The following is a 21072-nucleotide window of genomic DNA, read 5'->3' on the forward strand; positions in this document are numbered from 1 at the left end:
CACAGGCTTACCTTCTGGTATGTTCTGTGGGATTCTATAATTGAAATCCATTGAAAAGTCTGGGCCCTCACAGAGACGATGACATGCTATTGGGAAAACTGGTTCTAGGAGAGCAAGACGCGCTTCAAAGTAATCCTTTATTGTTTCTTCTGCTACTCTTGAAAGTCTAATAAACAAGTACAGTAAACGCTGTTAACATTTGTGTAGGGAAGCACCATGAGCTACAACATTATCAGACTGTTGAATACAATGAGGCTTTCCCAGATCAACCTTAAGGGGGCTAAAAAGCAGCCTCTCTCCTGCTTCCCTGCTTTTTTCGTAGCTCTCACACCTGACACGTCACATGCCTGTCTGTCTGGAGGCTCCGAGTGGGCAAGTCTGTACCCCGCTGCCACCCCTACCCAGTGCCCAGCACACGGACAGAGCTCCATACACACTCCTCGGATGAGTCAATGAATCAGAAATAAGAATTCTGTCGGAAAATAAACCCAAGAACGGCCACACACAGAAAAGTCTTGTTACAGTACTTAGTTTAGAAAGCAGTCAAATACGGTGATTACTGCTAATTCCAAGTCTTTTCAGACGACCCTGCTGGGAATGTAACCAACCCACCCCATCCCAGGATGCTCTGCTTCAAGGAGTATACAGTCCCAAGAACCCTTTCGTCACAGATGTAAAACCAAGCCCAGCGTCCCAGGAAGCCCTCAGCCTTGGGCAAACCAGGCAGGTTGGTCACCCTGCTTGCTGGCCGCCAGTCACTGCCACCCGGGTGGGTGAAGGCTGTCTGCGTGGGCAGAGTACCCAGGCACACACTCCCTTTTCGGCCTTTGCCTTTTTTGTCTCCTGTCTGAAATTTACCTTATTTTCTGCTTAGAACATGGGTCCTACATCTGGAAGGGGAATAACCATCTTTCAGGTGTGAAGATCCAAGTCATGTCCTATGTTTGGTGGGTGAGGAGAGGGGAAGAGTGGCTGTTCCTGCCCAAGGCTGCTGACCCAGGACTCTGTTACATGAACAATAAACACGCTACCTGCATTAGCTACTGTTCCTGAAGCTCGTGTTGCCAAAATAAGCAATAAAAAGCTACTAATATGAACTTCCAATAAAATGACTTAGAATTCATTTGAAAAAGCATGAACTTGAATGCGTAAACTGTGGTAGTTTCCAGACAATGTAATTATTATTCAGTACTAAAAGGAAACGAGCTCATCAGGCCATGTAAAGATACGGAGAAAACTTAAATGCCTATCAAAGAAGCCAATCTGAAAAGGGCGAATGTGATTCCAACCAAATGACATTCTGGAGAAGACAGGAAAAGTATCAGTGGTTTCCAGGGTTTGGGAGAGAGGAACAGGTGGAACGCAGAGGATGTTTAGGGCAGTGAGACGACGATGTGGAGACACGTCATTATGTTTGTCCAAACCCACAGGATGGACAACACCCAAGGGGAACCAGGGGCTCTGGGTCATGAGCACATGTCACTGTAGGTCCATCAACTGTAATGGACACACCACCTGGAGAGGGTATGCACATGTGGCGGCAGGAGGTATACGGGAAATCTCTACTTTCTACTCAGCTTCGCTCGGAACCTAAAACCTGCTCTAAAAGTCTAAATGGTTTTCAGAAAATGTTTGGGAGCCAAATTAAGCATAATTAAGATTTTAAGATGATACTCTTAGTATAAGTTTGACAGTTTCTAAGTCCTCAATAACTTGCAGAAAAATAATTCACACACCACTTTTAAAATTCATCATCTTCTGAGACCACAGACCCGTCAGGACTTGTACTTGACAATCTTTTTCTGAGCAGTTACACACAGGCCACTCCAATTATGTGTCCGAATAGGCACCGGGCACATTCACTCCACACTTACGTCTCTAAGTGATTCTTCAGCAGGTCATACACCAGCACGTTGTTACACTGCTTTGCGAAATGCAGCGCACTGTTCTGGTGCTTTGACAGAATGTTGCAATCAGCCCCGCACTCAATGACAAGGCGGACGATGTCTGAATTTCCCCTTTTACAGGCCTGCGTCAGGAATAAAGGAGCAATAATTACTCGACTGTGCTCAGTGACCCTCTCCACGCTGAGCGGGGAGTAAGTTCTCCGTGACGGGAGGGAAAAGAACCACTGGGGTCGGAAACTGGGAAGCGTAAGTGCTGTGGTCCTTTTCCTCAGTGTGCAGTACAAACAGGGCCGCCTCATTCAGACCGCAGTCCAACGCCTCTCCCTCCTGGCCCTCCTCCATCTCTGGCCTTTTCCGACCCTTAATGGGTGACCTCTTTCAAGCCAAATCTGAGTTTCCCGCCTACCTCTCTCCTAGCTTAAGATCCACGTGTAAAACACCTAAGCATTTCCAGGTCCAGTGCGTGTAAAAATCTTCCATTTGTGCTGCCCGTGTTCTCTAACTCAGGAAATAGGGGACCAACCATCACCTTCAATTACTAAGTCCTGTGAATTTGACCTCTTTAAGACTGGTCAGTCTGTCCACTTCCGTCTCCACTGTCACTACTTCCGTGCAGACTATTATTATCCCACTTAATTTTAAGAACCTCCCTACAAGTCTGCAAACCAATCCATTCCCCCCACTGTAACGGGGGACATTAAAAACAATGCAGCGAAACCCAACCTTTATTCTGCTTCTGTCTTTCTCTAGGCTGGCCCTTCAGATGGCTCCCCGCTGCCGTGAGGGTTAGCCCCTAGCTCCCTGGCACAGATGCAGAGAGCCTGCCCCACACCCCCGTCTCACACCGCCCCCCCATGCTTCAGACTGTGCGAGCATCTGCTGTTGAGAATGTGCCTGGTGATTTCTCAGTAAGATGAAGTTTTAAATTCATGCTTCCACGTGCGACCTGTGCTCTAAACATACTTCAGTAGAAACACACAAGGAGAGTTGAAATTCAAAAGGAGGGCTCCTGGACAAAATAAACATTTCCATGAATCAAAAATGAAACAGAAACACCAGCAGTGAGCAAGGTTTAACCCCCAAGTGTGGAAGAAGGCCGAGGAGCAGGTGACGCAGGCCTTAAGAACTGCACGGTCAAGCACAGACTCAGGGCCAGGGCCCCCGCCAACCGGGGGCTCTGACCAGTCTGCCTTCCTGACTCAGGAAAGAAGGTCGGGAAGAGGTACCACAGACACACACCTTCTTGGTGAGCAGCTCACACAGCTGCACGTAGGGAGCAGGCAAGTGAGCCTCAGCCTCCACGCACGGTACAAGGTCATAGCCTGCTGTGTGGACAGCATTATCAGGCCAGAAACCTGGAGCTGCCACAGGAAAGTGCTCGACTGGGTGGGGTCCCCTAGAAGCAAATGAAAGACTGCTAAACAGGGAGGGGGGGCTTCAACAACCTTCCACTCAAAACTGTCTGCAGGGGGCTCCCCTGGTGGCGCAGTGGTTAAGAATCCGCCTGCCAATACAGGGGACACAGGTTCGAGCCCTGGTCCGGGAAGATCCCACATGCCGCGGAGCAACTAAGCCTGTGCGCCACAACTGCTGAGCCTGCGCTCTAGAGCACGTGAGCCACAACTGAGCCCGTGTGCTGCAACTACTGAACCCGCGTGCCTAGAGCCCATGCTCCACAACAAGAGAAGCCACGGCAGTGAGAAGCCTGCACACTGCAACGAAGAGCAGCCCCCGCTCGCCACAACTAGAGAAACCCCGCACGCAGCAACAAAGACCCAACGCAGCCAAAAATAAATTAAAACAAAAAAACCCCACTGTCTGCAAACCACAATTCTGAGCACAGAAGATGAAGTCACCAGTGAAACAGTAACGCGTGCACGTCCCTCTTCTCCACACCCAGGTCTGCGCAGGGCACAGCCTGCTTCCCTTCCACTCGCACGTTTCATCCCTGCTGACCTGCATCTTGAGGATGTGGCTTAGCCACCTGCCAGGTCCATCCCAAGGCTGAGCTCAAATCCACACGACTGAGCCTGGTGTCCACTGTACACAAGCTCATAGCTCCCTGTGCTATTCCCACCACGTTGCTCATCACACCGAGTAACTGCCTCTTTGCGGGTCTGTTTCTCCCACTCAGCTGTGACCTGTAGGTCCACAGACAGTCCCGTCCCCATCATACACCAGCCCCAGCACAGCAGCAGCTGGAGACCCCAGCAGGACCATGTTGCATCTGAGGGGAGGACTGCTCCACGGGAGGCATTTACCTTCATTAGAGCCGTCTCACCATTGCTCTGCTGGACGTTTACAAAAGCTCCTGCTTCCAAAAGAATAGCCACTGTCGTTAAAAAGTTCTGTTAAAGAAAAAAAAAGTAAATTTAATTCCCCAAATTCTTTACAACTAAGATATTTCTAGGTGTTTTAGGATTTTTATCCACCAGGAAAAGTACTCAGATTCTATCCCAAGCAGGATGGTGAACACAATATAAACAGCTCCCCCGTGCAGGGTCCTGGGAAAGCTGGAGGCCACGGGGAGCAGGCCCAGCACAGGTACCCGGACAGCCGCGCACCGTCTGCCGGAAACTTCAACCTCAAGTTTAACCACTGGTTTCAGCATAAGAAACTCTGCATATCGATCTTTTAATAAGATAATATATGGGAACATTTTAATTAAATTATTAAACAAAAGGGACACTTAATTTAGATTGGAAAACATTTTTAAAAGATCTAAGAATATTAATACCTTAATCAGAAGTTCTTTTTCAATATAAATCACTTCCAACTAGATAAATGATTTTGCAAATTCAATTACAAAGTATGACTGTCAATAAAAACGTATCCATTTATGACAAGTTACAGATGAACTGAACTATGAAAATTTAGTTACGTGACTGTAGGACCGGTACATTTCCCTGCAGAGACAGACTCTGTCTCGGTCCCAAGACTATCGAACCAAAGCCTTGAGTGGCCGACCTTCTCGGCAGCATGGATGAGCGCGGTGGTCCCGTTCTTCTGCCGACCGTTCACTTTTGCCCCCTTCTTGAGGAGCAGCCTCAGCAGGTCGTCCTGCCCCCCAGCTGCCGCAAGCATCACCAGTGTCATCCCGCTGGAATCCTGTATTGGTTTTGTTTATGAAAAAACATGTCAGTATTTAATCAGAAAAATTTTAGAACTAAGTTTTTTCATTTACTATGTTTCAATGCGAAATCACTGAAATACATTGATTTATGTATCTACGTACTTAGGTTTTTCATTAAAATACCCTAACAATCAGAAACTAATCACCTTTAGAATTTTTCCATATGTGTTACCAAAAAATTTTACAACATCCACTTATTAAGTTCTGAAGGTATACCAACACTCTGCATGATACAAAATGAACAGTGAACCATGAGCCACATAAATGGCAAAGGTACTCACTTCCCTCAAAAGTCTCCTGTGTTTTAGGTAAAACAGGTGAAACGCACATATTCATTATACTCATCTGGTTGGCCCAAAGACAGAAGGCTAGAAATGACGGTGAGAAGTCACACAAGTCCATTCTATTGGTTACAAACTAAAATGAATGCTTTCTGGATGAGACAAATGTTGGCCTATGTAAATATAACCGTTGGGAAGTGAGAGTTTGAGTTCTCTAAGGATACAGAAGGAAATTCAGAAGTGGCAAACAGGACACTGACATGGTTAGTTTCTGAGAGTCCATAACAAAATAGAGAAATTAAAGAAAAGTGCTTTTAATAGAGATAAAACTACAAAAGGCTGACAAAAGATAAAAAGGTAACTATTAGCGAAAATATTTCCGATCACTAGTTCAAGCAATCACCATATGAGAAAACCGAACAATTTATTAAATAACATTTGATAAAACCAAATTCCAGTAGTATGAATTAATTTAGCTATAATCTTAAAGTCTAGCAAAATTTGTGTGTCTGAATAATTGGAGGGAACACAAATATAAGAAAAATGATTCTTGGCCGTAGTACTTTAGACAGACTCAACAGGATCCACTTAAATTGAAATAAGGGGACTTCCCTGGTGGCACAGTGGTTAAGAATCCGCCTACCAACGCAGGGAACACGGGTTTGAACCCTGGTCCGGTAAGATCCCACATGCCGCAGAGCAACTAAGTCTGTGCACCACAACTACTGAGCCTGTGCTCTAGAGCCCGCGAGCCACAACTACTGAGCCCAGGTGCCACAACTACTGAAGCCCACACGCCTAGAGCCCGTGCTCTGCAACGAGACAAGCCACTGCAATGAGAAGCCCGCGCACCGCAATTAAGAGTAGCCCCCACTCGCTTCAACTAGAGAAAAGCCCGCGTGCAGTGTGAGAAGGATGGGTGCTAGCTCTTCTCTAAATGTTTGACAGAATTTGCCTGTGAAGCCATCTGGTCCTCGACTTTTATTTGTTGGAAGATTTTTAATTACAGTTTCAATTTCATTTACTTGTGATAGGTTTATATTTTCTAATTCTTCTTGGTTCAGTCTTGGAAAATTGTACCTTTCCAAGAATTTGTCCATTTCTTTGTGGTTGTCCATTTTATTGGCATATAGTTGTTTGTGGTAGTCTCTTTTTTTTTTTTTTTTTTTTTGCGGTACGCAGGCCTCTCACTGCTGTGGCCTCTCCCGTTGCGGAGCACAGTCTCCGGACGCACGGGCTCAGCGGCCATGGCTCACGGGCCCAGCCGCTCCGCGGCATGTGGGATCCTCCCGGACCAGGGCACGAACCCATGTCCCCTGCATCGGCAGGAGGACTCTCAACCACTGAGCCACCAGGGAAGCCCTGTGGTAGTCTCTTATAACCCTTTGTATTTCTGCGGTGTCAGCTGTGATTTCTCCTTTTTCATTTCTAATTTTATTGATTTGTGTCCTCTCCCTTTTTTTCCTGATGAGTCTAAGGGTTTATCAATTTTGTTTATCTTCTCAAAGAACCAGCTTTTAGTTTTATTGATCTTTGCTACTGTTTCCTTCGTTTCTATTTATTTCTGCCCTGATCTTTATGATTTCTTTCCTTCTACTGACTTTGGGTTTTCTTTATTCTTTTTTCTCTAGTTGTTTTAAGTGTAGGGTTAGATTGTTTATTTGAGATTTTTCTTGTTTCTTGAGGTGAGAGTGAATTGCTATAAACTTCCCTCTTAGAACTGCTTTTGCTGCATCCCATAGGTTTTGGGTCATTGTGTTTTCATTGTCATTTGTTTCTATGTATTTTTAATTTCTCCTTTCATTTCTTCTGTGACCTCTTGGTTATTTAATAGTGCAGTGTTTAGCCTCCACGAATTTGTGTTTTTTTACAGTTTTTTTCCTGTAACTGATTTCCAATCTCATCACGTTGTGGTCAGAAAAGATGCTTGATATGATTTCAATTTTCTTAAATTTTCCGAGGCTTGATCTGTGACCCAAGCTGTGATCTATCCTCAAGAATGTTCCGTGTGCCCTTGAGAAGTGTATTCTGCCACTCTTGGGTGGAATGTTCTATAAATATCTATTAGATCTATCTGGTCTATTGTGTTATTTAAAGCTTGTGTTTCCTTATTTATTTTCTGTTTGGATGATCTGTCCATTGGTGAAAGTGGGGTGTTAAAGTTCCCTACTATTATTGTGTTACTGTCGATTTCTCCTTTCATGGCTGTTAGCATTTGCCTTATGCATTGAGGTGCTCCTATGTTGGGTGCATAAACATTTATAACTGTTATATCTTCTTCCTGGATTGATCCTTTGATCATTATGTAGTGTCCCTCCTTATCTATTGTTAAATCTTTAAAGTCTATTTTATCTGATAACGAGTATTGCTACTCCAACTTTCTTATGATTTCCATTTGCATGGAATATCTTTTTCTATCCCTTCGCTTTCAGTCTGTATGTGTCCCCAGGTCTGAAGTGGGTCTCTTGTACACAGCATATATATGGAAAATGATTTAAAAATTATAAAATATGTATGAATACATCTAAAATAAACATACAAGAACTATATGAAGAAAAAAGCCCAAAGAACTTTGCTTAAGGGAATAAATGAAGAGCTGAATGAATATAGAGTTGTCATATTCCTGGATCGAAGACTCAAAGTGTCCATTCTGAGCTAAAATAATCTATATATTTCATGTGGTTTTAATGAAAATCCCAATAATCTTTTTACTGCAATCGTAAAGGATTCAACCTAACAAATCCACTATTAAAGCAAGAAAACTAAAGAAGAAAATACAAGAATCTTTTCTAAGCAAGGTAGGACACCCAAAAGGCTTAAAGGAAAAGATCAACAGATGTAACTACCTAAAAATAAAAATCCCTCCAAGCAATAAGACTCAAAAAATAAAAATGTAAAAACAGAGAATGGGTTAATATGCTTCCATTAAAATCTTTACAAATCAGTGTGAAAAAACCCAGCAACAATAGAAAGCTGGGTGATTTCCCTGGTGGCTCAGTGGTTAAGACTGTGTGCTTCCACCACAGGGGGCACGTGTTCGATCCCTGGTTGGGGAACTAGATCCTGCAAGCCTCACAGCACGGACGCGGACACACACACACACACACACACACACACACACACACACACACAAAACAATAGAAAGATGGGCAGTTGTTGTAAATAGGGAACTACCAATGAAACACAAATGGTGACATGAAAACGAGGAGTCACTTTCCCTTCAAAGTGCAGAGGTTAAACCACAGACAAAACCAGGCAAATCACGGCTAAAACTAATGGTCATTATACAGGGTTGGAATTACGGGACCTATAATTTTCTTTCATTTTTAAAAAAAATAATAAATAAATTATTGGCTGTGTTGGGTCTTTGTTGCTTCACGTGGGCTTTTCATTGCAGTGGCTTCTCTTGCTGCAGAGCATGGGCTCTAGGCACACGGGCTCAGCAGTTGCGGCTCGTGGGCTCAGTAGTTGTGGCTCACAGGCTCTAGAGCACAGGCTCAGTAGTTGTGGCGCACGGGCTTAGTTGCTCCGCGGCACGTGGGATCTTCCTGGACCAGGGCTTGAACCCGTGTCCCCTGCATTGGCAGGTGGATTCTTAACCACTGCGCCACCAGGGAAGCCCTATAATTTTCTACGTTATACATTTCTAGAATGTTTGAATCCCATAAAGTCAACATGTATCACTTTTATAGTTAGGAAAAGAAAGAATAAAACTGAATTATTTTAAAAGAGTTACTTTCTAAATAAATAAATAAATAAATAAATAAAAGAGTGACTTTCCATCTTCCTTTCATGAGATTTTTACAAAGACACTTTACCTCTTGGTCCAGGTTATATTCTTCACTTGAATTAAGTGCAAACTTCACAGTAATATAATCCCCGTTTTTCACAGCATCCCTCAATACATCTAAAATGAAAGGAAAGATAAATTAGGTTTTACATACCTAGATTCATGAAGGGGATCCCCGTAATTCCAGAACTACTCACTGCTTGGAATTGCTTCTGCTGTTGTAAAATTCTCATCTTCCCCATCAAGATGTTTTTGAAAATCCTCTAATTTCATCCATTCCAACTGCAAATCCATGCCGAAACTCAAAATCTGTTGTCTGCCATCTGCAACACAGAAGAGCCTTATTAAGATACATTTTGCTGGACTATAAAAAAAAATACAGTGCTGTTTTATTAAATATATGGTGCCCTAATCAGAATGTTACACACACTTTGAACATACGTCACTACGTAACCGAGTCTCTAGTTAAATTTCTGATTTCCTTTGGGAAGTAACATGAATTATCCACTTTTAGAGGTCACACACAAAGAGGCATCAAGACAAATAGGTTTACTATTAACTGTAAAATAATAACATATGAACTTTGGAAGCTGAAAGGCAGCGAGAAATCAAGGATTCAGTAAGAGGAAGCGCTAACGTTTCTTCCTTCGGCCATTCTTCTTGGACAGACGCTCAGCCCTCCTCATCCGGAAGGGCCAGATGCAGAGCATCAACTGCACTGCGCCACCTTACAGGAGGGGCAGCTGTACACTGCTCCCCGCCTCCATGTAGGTACAGGCATTCTGAACGTAGAGACCAGATCCGTGAGTAAAGAAGAGCCACTGCCTGCGGCCATGTCGCATTGGGCTGGGTTTCTCCCCCGGAAGCGCCACCATGATGGGGGCCCAGCGCCCTGGGCTCCGAGCCACCCCCCGCACGCACGAAGCCAGCGCTCATTCCCACCCTCATGTGTCTGGTCCACGGGTTTGTCAACACCACGGCTGAAAACGTTCATTCTCTACGGGCAGTGCAGTGGAGGGGATCTGGGGATAATTCAACATGACCGCACTAGTTTAAAAAGTGAAGAGCCCATCAAATATTTGATGGTAAGAGATAAAGGATTTAAACACAGATGGCCAGCAGGCACATGAAAGATGCTCAACACTGCTAATTTTCAGAGAAATGCAAATCAAAACTACAATGAGGGCTTCCCTGGTGGCGCAGTGGTTGAGAGTCCGCCTGCCGATGCAGGGGACACGGGTTCGGTCTGGGGGGATCCCACATGCCACGGAGCGGCTGGGCCCGTGAGCCGTGGCCGCTGAGCCCGCGCGTCCGGAGCCTGTGCTCCGCAACGGGAGAGGCCACAACAGTGAGAGGCCCGCGTACCGCAAAAAAAAAAAAAAAAGATACAAACTACTATATATAAAATAGATTAAAAAAAAATAATAAAATAAAATAGATAAACAACAAGGACCTACTGTATAGCACAGGGAGCCACATTCAGTATCTTGTAACAACCTATAATGGATAAGAATCTGAAAAAGAATATATATATGTATGTATACCTGAACCACTTTGCTGTACACCTGAAACTAACTCAACACTGTAAGTCAACTATACTTCAAAAAAAAAAAAAAAGTTCAAGGATTTAAAAGCGTCCCATCACAGAAACAGCACAGCCTTTGTTTCTTTGCTCCACGTTACATGCACGGCTCTAAGTCGCATATATGCTTGTACCTCACTTCCTGAACCCACCTGCTTTCGGGAAGACTTCTAAGTTTGATGAACTCTTGCATAAATTTGTAAGACTATTTTAAATTACTATTTCACATTCTTTAATAGTAATAAGACTATCCAATTTTTTTTTTTTTGGCGGTACGCGCGGGCCTCTCACTGTTGTGGCCCCTCCCGTTGAGGAGCACAGGCTCCAGACGCGCAGGCCCAGCGGCCATGGCCCTCAGGCCCAGCCCCTCCGCGGCACGCGGGATCCTCCCAGACCGGGGCACGAACCCGCGTCCCCTGCATCGGCAGGCGGACCCTCAACCAGTGCACCACCAGGGAAGCCCAGACTATCCAATTTTTGTATTTCTTTTTGGGTCAGTTTTGTTAAACTGTATCTTTCCAGGAATTTCCCATTTCAATCAGTTTTCAAATCTATGGTAAGAAAATGCTCATAGAATTTTTATCTTTTTAATCTGGACGCCATCTATAATCACGTCTCTTTTTTCCCTGGAAATACTGTTTAAGTCTTCATTCTTTTTTCCCTTAAACTAATGGTGCCCCAGGCTGCTCTATTCTATTAGTCTTTCAATGAACCAGCTTCTAGGCTTTACCAATGCTCCACTGTGAGAGAAGGTCCGAGGTGCTCACCGCCCACACCCTGGCCAGGAGGGGGCCCCTCACATCCTCCCCTGTCCTTGGGCTGTATGTTGTGCCCACTGTTCCCACAGTAGAAACAGTGTCAAGGACACAGCCTGGAAAGAGTAAAAGCTGCTAAGACCACCTGGACTGAACTAAGGCCTCTTCGTAAAACTGTTAAGATTCTGCTGGGCGGGCGCGACGTCTACTCATCCTGCGGCCCCCAAGACGGGCCTCCTGGAAGTTCTCTGCCAGTGCAGGCTGCCACCTCCCCACCTAGGGTGGCTGCCTCTTTCCTGGGTCTCTCCCTGCCCTCTGTGAACGGGGATAGTTTCAGGGTTCACCCAGGAGCTCCCCAGGTGGCTGGACCAACACCTACTGGACCTCCTGTTTATTGCTTGGTATGGCAGCAGCTGTGCTATTTGGTATTTGCCCTCTGGGCAACCCACTGCCCCCACCCCCACCCCCACGCCCCAAGGCACTGTCCCAGTCTCCTGCAAGCTCAGGCCTGTCTTGTCTGTATCCCAGAGCCTAGCTGCTCTGTAGTAATAGGGCCCCCAAGCTACCTGCTTTGCCATATATCCCAAATATTTCAGAACTTCTCTTCAGCTGTTTCACGAGTTACACAGAAATTTATCAGATTAACCTCTTTTGTTTATTCTGCCCTATCCCTTTATTACTCTTCTCCACAGCTACTGTCCTATGTACTCTATACACGGCCTTCCCCTCCTCAGCTAATTCCGGTATCCTCAGGATAGCACTTACAATCTAACCTCATTTAATAAGTGTTATTTACTGCAAAGTTAAAAGGGAAGAATACAAATAAGTTAGTATTTGATAGCTTTCTGAAAGAAATCTAGTAAGATATACCATCAGACTGCTTGGCAACAGTAGGTAAGGCAGCAAACCAGAAATCTGTATAATTTCTAATGTGCTGAGCATACCACATCCATTTCTGATCAATTCAGCAATCACAGGATAATCTAAGTCTTCAATACAAAATGTTACTTATTCAGGAGATTCAAATGGTTTTCTACTCCATCCTGAGATCAGAATGACCGTGGGAGCGGAGAGGAAGGTGAGGGAGACAGCTCAGTGCACAGAACAGAGAACGCTCCGCAGAATGACTACGGACACACCTACCAGAATTCTCGTCCGCTTGGGGCGTGCTGTCCACAACCTCTTGACCACCATCTGCAGCTATATATGCCCATGTATCAGTCTCATCTCTCGTATTTCTCCTTTCTTTAAGTAGCTGCTTGTTTTCCTTGCTCCTGTGGTCTCCTGTGACTTTACAATCTGGTGGTACTTCTTCTCTTTTCCGATTATTCTCAGGAAAATCACTTTTTTCTTCTGGAGTTAATTTAAATAAATCAAATGCATTTCTGATTTCCTTAAATGCTAGTGACAAAAATAAGTTGATAATAAATGAGTCACAAATTTCTGTTGTAACCAAAAGAAAATCTGGGTTAGTGTTAAAAAAACAGATATTTTCTTAATTCTTACTAATATCTGCCTTGGTTAGAAAGTCTGGTCAGGTTGACTATCACAGCCATCAAGTTCTTTCCATTCATCTTTCTATTGGCCGCTCCATATTCAGAAAGGACGTCCAAATTAAATGGTTATTCTTCTGGGGCTCTGAACCACTCCCAGTTTTGACAAAGGCCGCTGCAGACAGCAAGCCTCAGAATAATCCTAGTCACACCACCAACCGTCCTTCTGCTGAGACAGCTGCCTCCAGTTGTATCCTGAAGGTAACCTTGTACAAAAAGGACTTCTGGTGGAGAGTGGGAGGGGTGTAAGGGTGTCAGCACGCTGACTGTGGCCTGGCAACACTGCACCTGACGCCTGTGGAAATCCACTCGCTTTTAACTAAAGATATGAGAAAAACTCTATTATAAACTTTGGGTACATAGCGGATAGGTTTTTTTACTCAATTCTTTCATGTTAAATAGGGACATCTTCTCAGTAGCACTCTTAAGTCACTTCTCATTTATCTTCCTCAAGAACTGCACAGGCTTGTTTCAAATAGTTTAAACACCTGTGATAAACTACAGTTTGCTAAGAGTACAGGTACTCTGGTTAATGTTCAAAATGGTGTGGCCAGCGGAAAAGCAAGCATTATTAAATATGAGTGCAATCCTTACCAACACAAACTGAACCTTTTTTTTTCCAATAAAAAAGCTAGTCCAAAAAAAGCTCTCTCTCGATAAAGATTTACTGTTTCCAAATTACAGTGAAAGGAACTTAAGTAATTTACCAATTTTGTTTTCTACTATGTGCCTTAAAGATACCTCACTAAAAACTAGTACCTGGGGACTTCCCTGGTGGTCCAGCGGTTAAGATTTCCCGCTACCAACGCAAGGGGCCCGGGTCCAATCCCTGGTCAGGGAACTAGATCTCGCATGCCGCAACTAAGAGTCTGCATGCCACAACTAAAGATCCTGCGTGCTGCAACTAAGACCCAGTGCAGCCAAAAAAAAAAAGGTATCTGACACCAGAGAATGACATATGCAGAAGGTAATATTGTATAGTGACAGTACTGAGGTTGATTGTTACAGACATATTTAAACTCTGAGTATTAAATGGTGACATCCTAATTATTTATATAGAACATTGGTCCAATAACAAAAATACAGAACAGCAGCTAGAAATTTATCTCATTCAATGTTCAGAGATAAAAGGGTTAACCATTCTTTCCACTATTTTCTGCAGATAAGTCCTTTTTTTCTCATATTTAAATCTGATGGCAACTGAATTCTGGCATTTTCCCAAGCTACTGTATGAAGAGGATGCTGAAGGCCATCACACCACAGCATCTGAAACGTAAGGACTCTCACGTTCACCAGTTCTGGCACACTTCCAAAGTATACCCAACAACCCAGCTTTATTTCTGTCCAGGAGGCTGGGTGCCAAGCATAGATATAAGCACAGGTACACATAAGCAGCAAGATTACGGTCAACAGACTCTGAAAATTGAAAATGGAAGACACAGTGAGGCCCGTGAGGCCACATCACCCTACCAGGCCTGGATCAGAAGCAGATTTTAGTTTCAGGGATACTACAAATCAGACTCCCTGGAGTGCCCTTGTGAACTTAACGAATAGTCATTTAAGACTAAACATTTACAGTAAAAATGTACCTGAAACTGACAGATAAGATACTCGGATGAAGAAAAAGTTATTAACCAGTTCTAATCTTACAATATTTTGAACCTCCAATCACTCTCTAAAGAAAAGATGCTTAAAGCTGTTACATCGCTGTGAACAGGTACAGTCTTTACACTACACTCACCTGCACACAACCCCTCAAAGCACCGCTGCTCCTTCCCAGAGTCCCTCAGCCGGAGGCTTACTGCCAAGTCTAAACTGAGGCCTAGAACCCAAACCCACTTTTAATATTACCTCAGTTACACACAGCTTTGGGGAGAAAACCCCCAAGAAATCATCCATCTCTTAGAAATCACTGCTTCCACGAGAACATGTGTTCCAGGTACTTTCTGGTGTGTGAACTAAAATATCCAGTTTTATTCAAACACTGTAATGGTGAATGTCTTATAAAGTACTTGTTCCAGTACTAATATGCACTATGGATCCTTAACTGAGCTGTATCCTGATGTGATCAAATGTACATTCATTATATTTATACAAATGACACAGAGCTAAATATATAAATAAACATATTAAACAGTAGTTTACCTCAGCATCTACTATAAAAGAGATACTTATTTACTTTTCTGTCATAACGAATCTCCTCTCTCTCTAAAGATAATGTATCCCCAACCTGAAACTAAAACATTGTAAGTTGACTATACTTCAATAAAAGAAATAAATAAATAAAAATAAAGAGAATATATTCTACCTCATATCCAAAAGGAAAAAGAACAAGGTAAACAGAAGGGGGGGAGTTAATTATATTAATAATATAAATTATTATGTAAGTAACTAAGATAACTGGTAAACAAAAAGTAGCATAAGGTTCTAAATTCCCCAGTAAACGTATTTTCTAGCTCTATGACCTTGCAGCTTAGAAAAGAGAGTCTGTCTTTACAATGAACTAGACTCATTGTCTGAAAGACCCATGTAAATGACAAATGTCAGTATTCACACTCACTCTTTAATGCCTTGGGCTCTTTTCGGCCTTTTTCTTCCTTGTCCAAATCATGCTTTTTCGGGTATTTTTCTTTGGGTTCATTTTTTTTGGTCTCTTTCTCCTGAAAAAGACACATGTAAGACCCAAAACAAGAACAGATAGAGCTGACACCGATTCTGAAAACTGGAAAACAGGTTCCTGGCATCAGGTCCCCCTTTTATGCACTGTGCACATGACCCCTGATGACTACATCTGCTCACATCAAATGCTTCCTCAGTCAAGCTTACCCCTCAACCTTGACAATTTACAAAATATCATATTCAAAAGCCAACACCAAGTTTCCTCACTCTCTTTGAAGAATTATTAAAACTAAAACATGTAAAATTATTTTTATAATAGTGAGATAAGCTCTATTAAATATATCTTTGCAAGAATTTAAAGACTCAGAAAGTTAGCGCACTCTGTGCTATTATTTAAGGAAAAAGTGGTATGTTCTTCTCTCTTTTTTTTGGCCGTGCGGCGCGGCATGTGGGATCCTAGTTCTTCAACCAGGAATCGAACCCACGCCCCCTGCACTGGAAGGGCGGAGTCTTAATCACTGGACCGCCAGGGAAGTCCCACAAGTGGTATAGTCTTGAGACAACAGGGGGAACATACAAGTAGGATGTGAAAAGCTAATAAAATAAGCTGAGGAAGCTGTAAGCTTTACTTCACAATGCTACATAGTAGCTGAATACCTCTAAAAACCCCTGACTTTTGTTCACAAATTCGCCCCCAGTTTTCTAGTTGCGGTCAGTCCAAAAGAAAGTAAGTCTGGAGACTGCTGGGGCGGTTCAAAAGCTGGATGTTCAGCATTTATAACTGCCTCTCACTAATCAGGCTTGAAGGGGAGCAGAATTTGCCTCCCCAAGTATGTCTCTTGGGCGTATTACTTCTTTTAAGCTGCTTATTTTCCAAGAAACAGCAGGCATGGGGAAAACTCTGAAAACCAAGTAGGAGCTGCCCTCTTGTGAGAAACATTTGCATCTGTAAGGGAGATCTCCGTTTGTAAGGGTGTCTCCCAAACCTCCAGAGCCATCAGTGGAGCAGCAAGGACTTCCATCTGTGTGACGGCCCCGCCCTTGTCTACTGTGCTTTGCCTGGTCGCTGCCCCTAACTGCTTCCCCATCTTCAACATCCTCTTTGGTCTTTGGCTGAGGACGGTACATGAGGTGAGGACTTCGTCCGTTTTGGCGAGTTACTCCGTTTTCCTGGGTCTCTTCCATGTGTACGCGTTATTAAACTTGTTTGATCTTCCCCCTGTTCATCTGTCTCATGCCAATTCAATTCTAAACCAGCCAGACGAACCTAGAAGGGAGAGGAGAATTTCTTCCTTCTGATACACTATTATCTCCCTAATGGTAGAAAAGCTTTGTACACAGACACACCTCAGAGATACTGTGGGTTTGATTCCAGACCCCTGCAAATAAGGCGAATATTGCACTAAAGTGAGTCACAATTTTTTTTGCCTTCCAGGGCATATAAAAGTTATGTTTTTACTGTAGTATTAAGTGTGCAACAGCATTATGTCTAAAAAACCGTACATACCTTAATTAAAAAAAAAAACTTTACTGCTAAAAAATGCTAGCCATCATCTGAGCTTTCAGCCTTTTTTGCGATAGCAACATCAAAGATCACCGATCACAAACACTGTAACACCTACAGTATTAACCTCCCCAGTGGTCCAGTGGTCAAGACTCCGCACTTCCACTGCAGGGGGCCCGGGTTCGATCCCTAGTTGGGGAAGTTCCGTATGCCGCACGGGGTGGCCGAAAAACAAAACAAAACAAAAGTTTAAAACGCTGCAAGAATGACCAAAATGCGGCACAGAGACACGAGGTGAGCAGATGCTGTTGGGAAAACGGCGCCGATAAACCTGATCGACGCAGGGTCCCCACAGACCTCCAATCTGTAAGAAAGGCACTATCTGTGGAGTGCAAGAAAACGAGGTTGCTCTGCTGGGCTTTACCGTCTCCTCATTACTCGTGGAGCTTCCCGACCACTCAAGAGTGCCAGCTTGATCTGAACATCTGTGTGTTGTGTGAGATGCAAGCTACAGCCCTTCGATCAGACAGAGCCACCCCTCCACCCTGCCCCGGCACTCACCTCCGCACTCACCTCCCCCGAGGAGTCTGCGGGCCTGCAGCCTCTCTCCTCCGCACACGGTCTGGAGCTCTTCTGTGCTGGAGCGGAGGCAGCCATTGGCTTATCTAACTCAGCGCCACTTGGGCCTTTGTCGGGATTCCTCTGCTTTTTCTGTGTATTTTTCTTCTCTAAGAGGCTCTTGTTTTCTAGCTTTTTGCTCTCTGTAAGTTCCTCTGTCCTTCTCAGCTTCTTTTTCCTCCTCTTTGCTTTGACATCATCCTCATCAGCGCTCACAGTGCCATCCTGCTGTTTATCAGAAACAGTATCTTGAATTGCCTCCGGCTCTGCTTTATCTTTTGCACCTTTAATTGGCTGCTTCTCGGTTCTGTGGTCAGAACGCACATCTCCACCGCCTTCCTCCTGCAAAGGGGACTCACTAAGGACACGCAACTCGGGGTCCACCTGAGATTCAACACATTTCTCTTTTTTCATTTTTCTGTTTTCTTTGGAATCTTCTCTTTTTTTAGTCTTTAAATCTCTTATTTCACCCTTTTTAACTTTCTTTAACTCCTTAGTTTCTTTTATATCATCTTTTTTGGGCTTTTTGGATTCCTTTAATTCTTCTTTGGCTTCCAAAATTCTTTTCTTTGTCCTTAAATCAAAAACCACACTTTCAGAGGAGCCCTCCAGGTCTGGTTTGGGTTTATCTTTTAGTTTCCCAGTCTTTGCTTTTTTCTTTTTCAGATCATCTGGGCTTTTCTCTTCTTTTTGCCTTAGTTTTTTCTTTTTCTTCTTTGAAGAAGTGTCTTCTTTGGTCTCACTTTGTTGATCACTATCAGAGTTTGCCTCAAATATGTCATTATTTAAGGGCAGTCTCTATAAAGTATAAAAAAGACTTAAGTACTCATTAACATAGTAATTTAAAAGGTTTTGAACAGCAGTACTAATGCAATCTGGTAGGAATTTTTTTCTCCAAGCAGTTTCTCAACTCCTTAAAATTACTTACGTGAGTTAACGTTGTACAGTATTACTTATATTTCTGATTTAACAAATAGGTCTTGGTGGTGACAAAAAGGGTCAGTTTAAGCAAACAGATAAAACACAGGGGGACAGAAAATGTCAACGCTGCTGTAGGTCCCAACAGTCATATGTATGGTGGGTTGCACATGATTCCAACTTCAGAATTTCCAGAGACACCAAGGAAGTAATTTGTACAGACTTTACTGGATGCCAAAATAGTAGTTACAAACCCAAACGCAAAGATTTTTTTAAGACTTTGGATCCCAGAATATCTTTAAACTTGCTGTTACATTTCACAGTTTACATAAGAAACTAGCAAGACTGCAAAGAAATCTTACTTCCCCAATTGACTTGGTTCGTGTAATACAGTAATCTGAAATATCCCCTCTGGAAAATATCTTTTCCTATTCTAAACAAACAAACAAAACCCCTTAAGAATAAAGTCTCTGTATAGATACAAAAACACTATGCAAAGCATTTTCAGTTCCCATTTCCCCAAATTCTCTTCTAAATGACTTGGGGAAGCAAAGGAGGGAAAGAAAGGATAGGTGTATTTTTAGAAGTTAAAAGACCACCACCAAGGTTACTAAGGCAGCAGAATGTGGTGGCATTGGCAAAGCTTTCTGACTCCTCCTACCGCGCTTCATAAAGACAGAGCAACTGGAGAGCAAAACAAACCCCCCACAGACGACATCCATAACCCAATTAGGTGGCCAAGTATCCCAAGGAACCCCAAAATATAAGCTGGTAGGGACAAGCTACTAATAGCCGTAAGACCTCTGTAGCATGAATATCTCCACAACAGCGAGCAAAGGCAGCAATGAAAATGGGAGAAATCACTGAAAAGTCTGGCAGGTGACCATGTGGGGAGCAGCTGAAAGGGGAGGAGCTTTGGGAACCAGATGGTGCAGGGCTGGTCCAGGCCCTGGGGATGCTCCCTGCCAGGATGGCCGAGACAAGGTCCACAGTGAGAAGCAGCAGAGACCAGATTCCAAATAAAGCAGGACAGAGAAACAGAAAGAAAATAGAAGATTCAGACGTAAGTGGTGGTGGTGGCGGTGGGGCGAAAACAGAGCCGGAAAAGCCCTCACGGAGTCTAAGGCTAGACTGTCCAACCCTCCGAAAAACAGTAAAGAAGGCTGCCCAGCAGCCACGAAGCTAAACAGATCATCTTGTTCTCCTCCTCTGCCTTCTAAAGTTTCAGAGAAAGAAATTTCACATAAATATAAGCAACAGAAATTGATTGGGATAGAACATTTTACTAAACTGTTATAAGAAAAAACAGACTAAGGAAAAAAAAACCAAAAACAGACTAAGGAATAGAGTAACTAACCTAAAAAGGACAACAGCATGTCCGAAAGACACGCCTACTTTAAAAAGAGGCCCCAAATGTAGTCACTCATTGTAAGCCCACCAAGACCTAATGCCTAACCTCTCCCGTGATTGGAATTTTAAACGCTTCAGTCTGGAATTTCCTGGTCAGGACTGGTGAGGTAACTTCCCTAGTAAGACCCCCAGTCTCCCCCTAAGGGAAGGTGACCCGGCCTGAAATCATCCACTCTTTTAACCTCCTTATCCCACCTCCTCTGCCAAAAACAACCTTCCCTTTTATGCAGCTCCTGGGAGCAACCTTCCCTTTGTTAAACGGGATGCTGCCCGATCCATGAATTGGATAAAGTCAATTAGATCTTCAAATTGCCTCAGCTGAATTCTGGTTTCTACAAAACAGTGAAAATAAAAAAAATTGAGGCATCAGGTAAAAAGACTAAGTCATTTATAAGAGAAAGAAAACTCAGATTTGTCATTAGAGAGCAGTACTGCAAACTGGGTATGGAGGGAAGGGAGGGCAGGGAGAACAGGTCCTAATTAACAACAAACAAATAAACCTCTTTATCAAACTGATGACCACACAGAAGAAAAAAAGAATTAATCCATGTAACTTTTGAACAATCAACACCCGAAGTGAATATACTGTAAGGACAAAAAGAACTGCAAATGAATTTGGAATTTTACAGTAGAATGGGCATAGCAAACCTGAAACTGATTTCTAATTATTGTAGGACTCAGTAAATGAGTACATATAATGTTGATGAGAACCAGAGTTCTCATGGAAGAAAAGGGAGACAGAACTGCGGACGGTGAGAATGATAGGAGGACGCTGAGATGATGGACCGAAATTACAGACATCGGAGTGAACTTGACTTAAAACAAATAAACGTGTATTTTTTCCCTTTATCTCTGTCTAAAGGGCCTGGAAATAATGATGTCCCAGTCTCAATAAGTACATCTTGGTTTCTAAATTCTATTCTCCTCTAAAAAGAATCAGGATTCCCTGGAAAATAGGTGATATCAGGGCCAGAGCAGGAAAGTACATGCTACTGGGGAACC

The 21072-nt window shown here is 43.4% G+C and overlaps 1 protein-coding gene and 1 pseudogene across 4 annotated transcripts in view; both read right to left on the reverse strand.

Annotated features, from left to right (window-relative positions):
- The window catches only part of MPHOSPH8 (M-phase phosphoprotein 8), a 49536-nt gene that overhangs the window by 4749 nt on the left and 23715 nt on the right, over nt 1-21072 (reverse strand). Inside the window, exons 3-11 of one of the 3 annotated variants that reach the window (XM_082676030.1) lie at nt 17698-18540; nt 15562-15661; nt 12592-12849; nt 9309-9434; nt 9140-9228; nt 4875-5015; nt 4169-4255; nt 1875-2029; nt 12-166 (exon numbers count right to left, since the gene is read on the reverse strand). In XM_082676030.1, the coding sequence (XP_082532156.1) occupies nt 12-166; nt 1875-2029; nt 4169-4255; nt 4875-5015; nt 9140-9228; nt 9309-9434; nt 12592-12849; nt 15562-15661; nt 17698-18540 (1954 nt within the window). Of the gene's footprint in view, nt 1-11; nt 167-833; nt 1005-1874; nt 2030-4168; nt 4256-4874; nt 5016-9139; nt 9229-9308; nt 9435-12591; nt 12850-15561; nt 15662-17685; nt 18541-21072 lie in introns of those variants that run through there. The other 2 variants (XM_082676029.1, XM_082676031.1) reach the window with 2 other exon arrangements.
- On the reverse strand, nt 14225-14444 carry LOC309835733 (protein kish-A-like; annotated as a pseudogene). The gene has a single exon. The product of its transcript is annotated as a protein kish-A-like (transcript).

This window comes from Grampus griseus (genome assembly GCF_964374135.1).
Source record: "Grampus griseus genome assembly, chromosome: 18".
Lineage (NCBI taxonomy): Eukaryota > Metazoa > Chordata > Mammalia > Artiodactyla > Delphinidae > Grampus > Grampus griseus.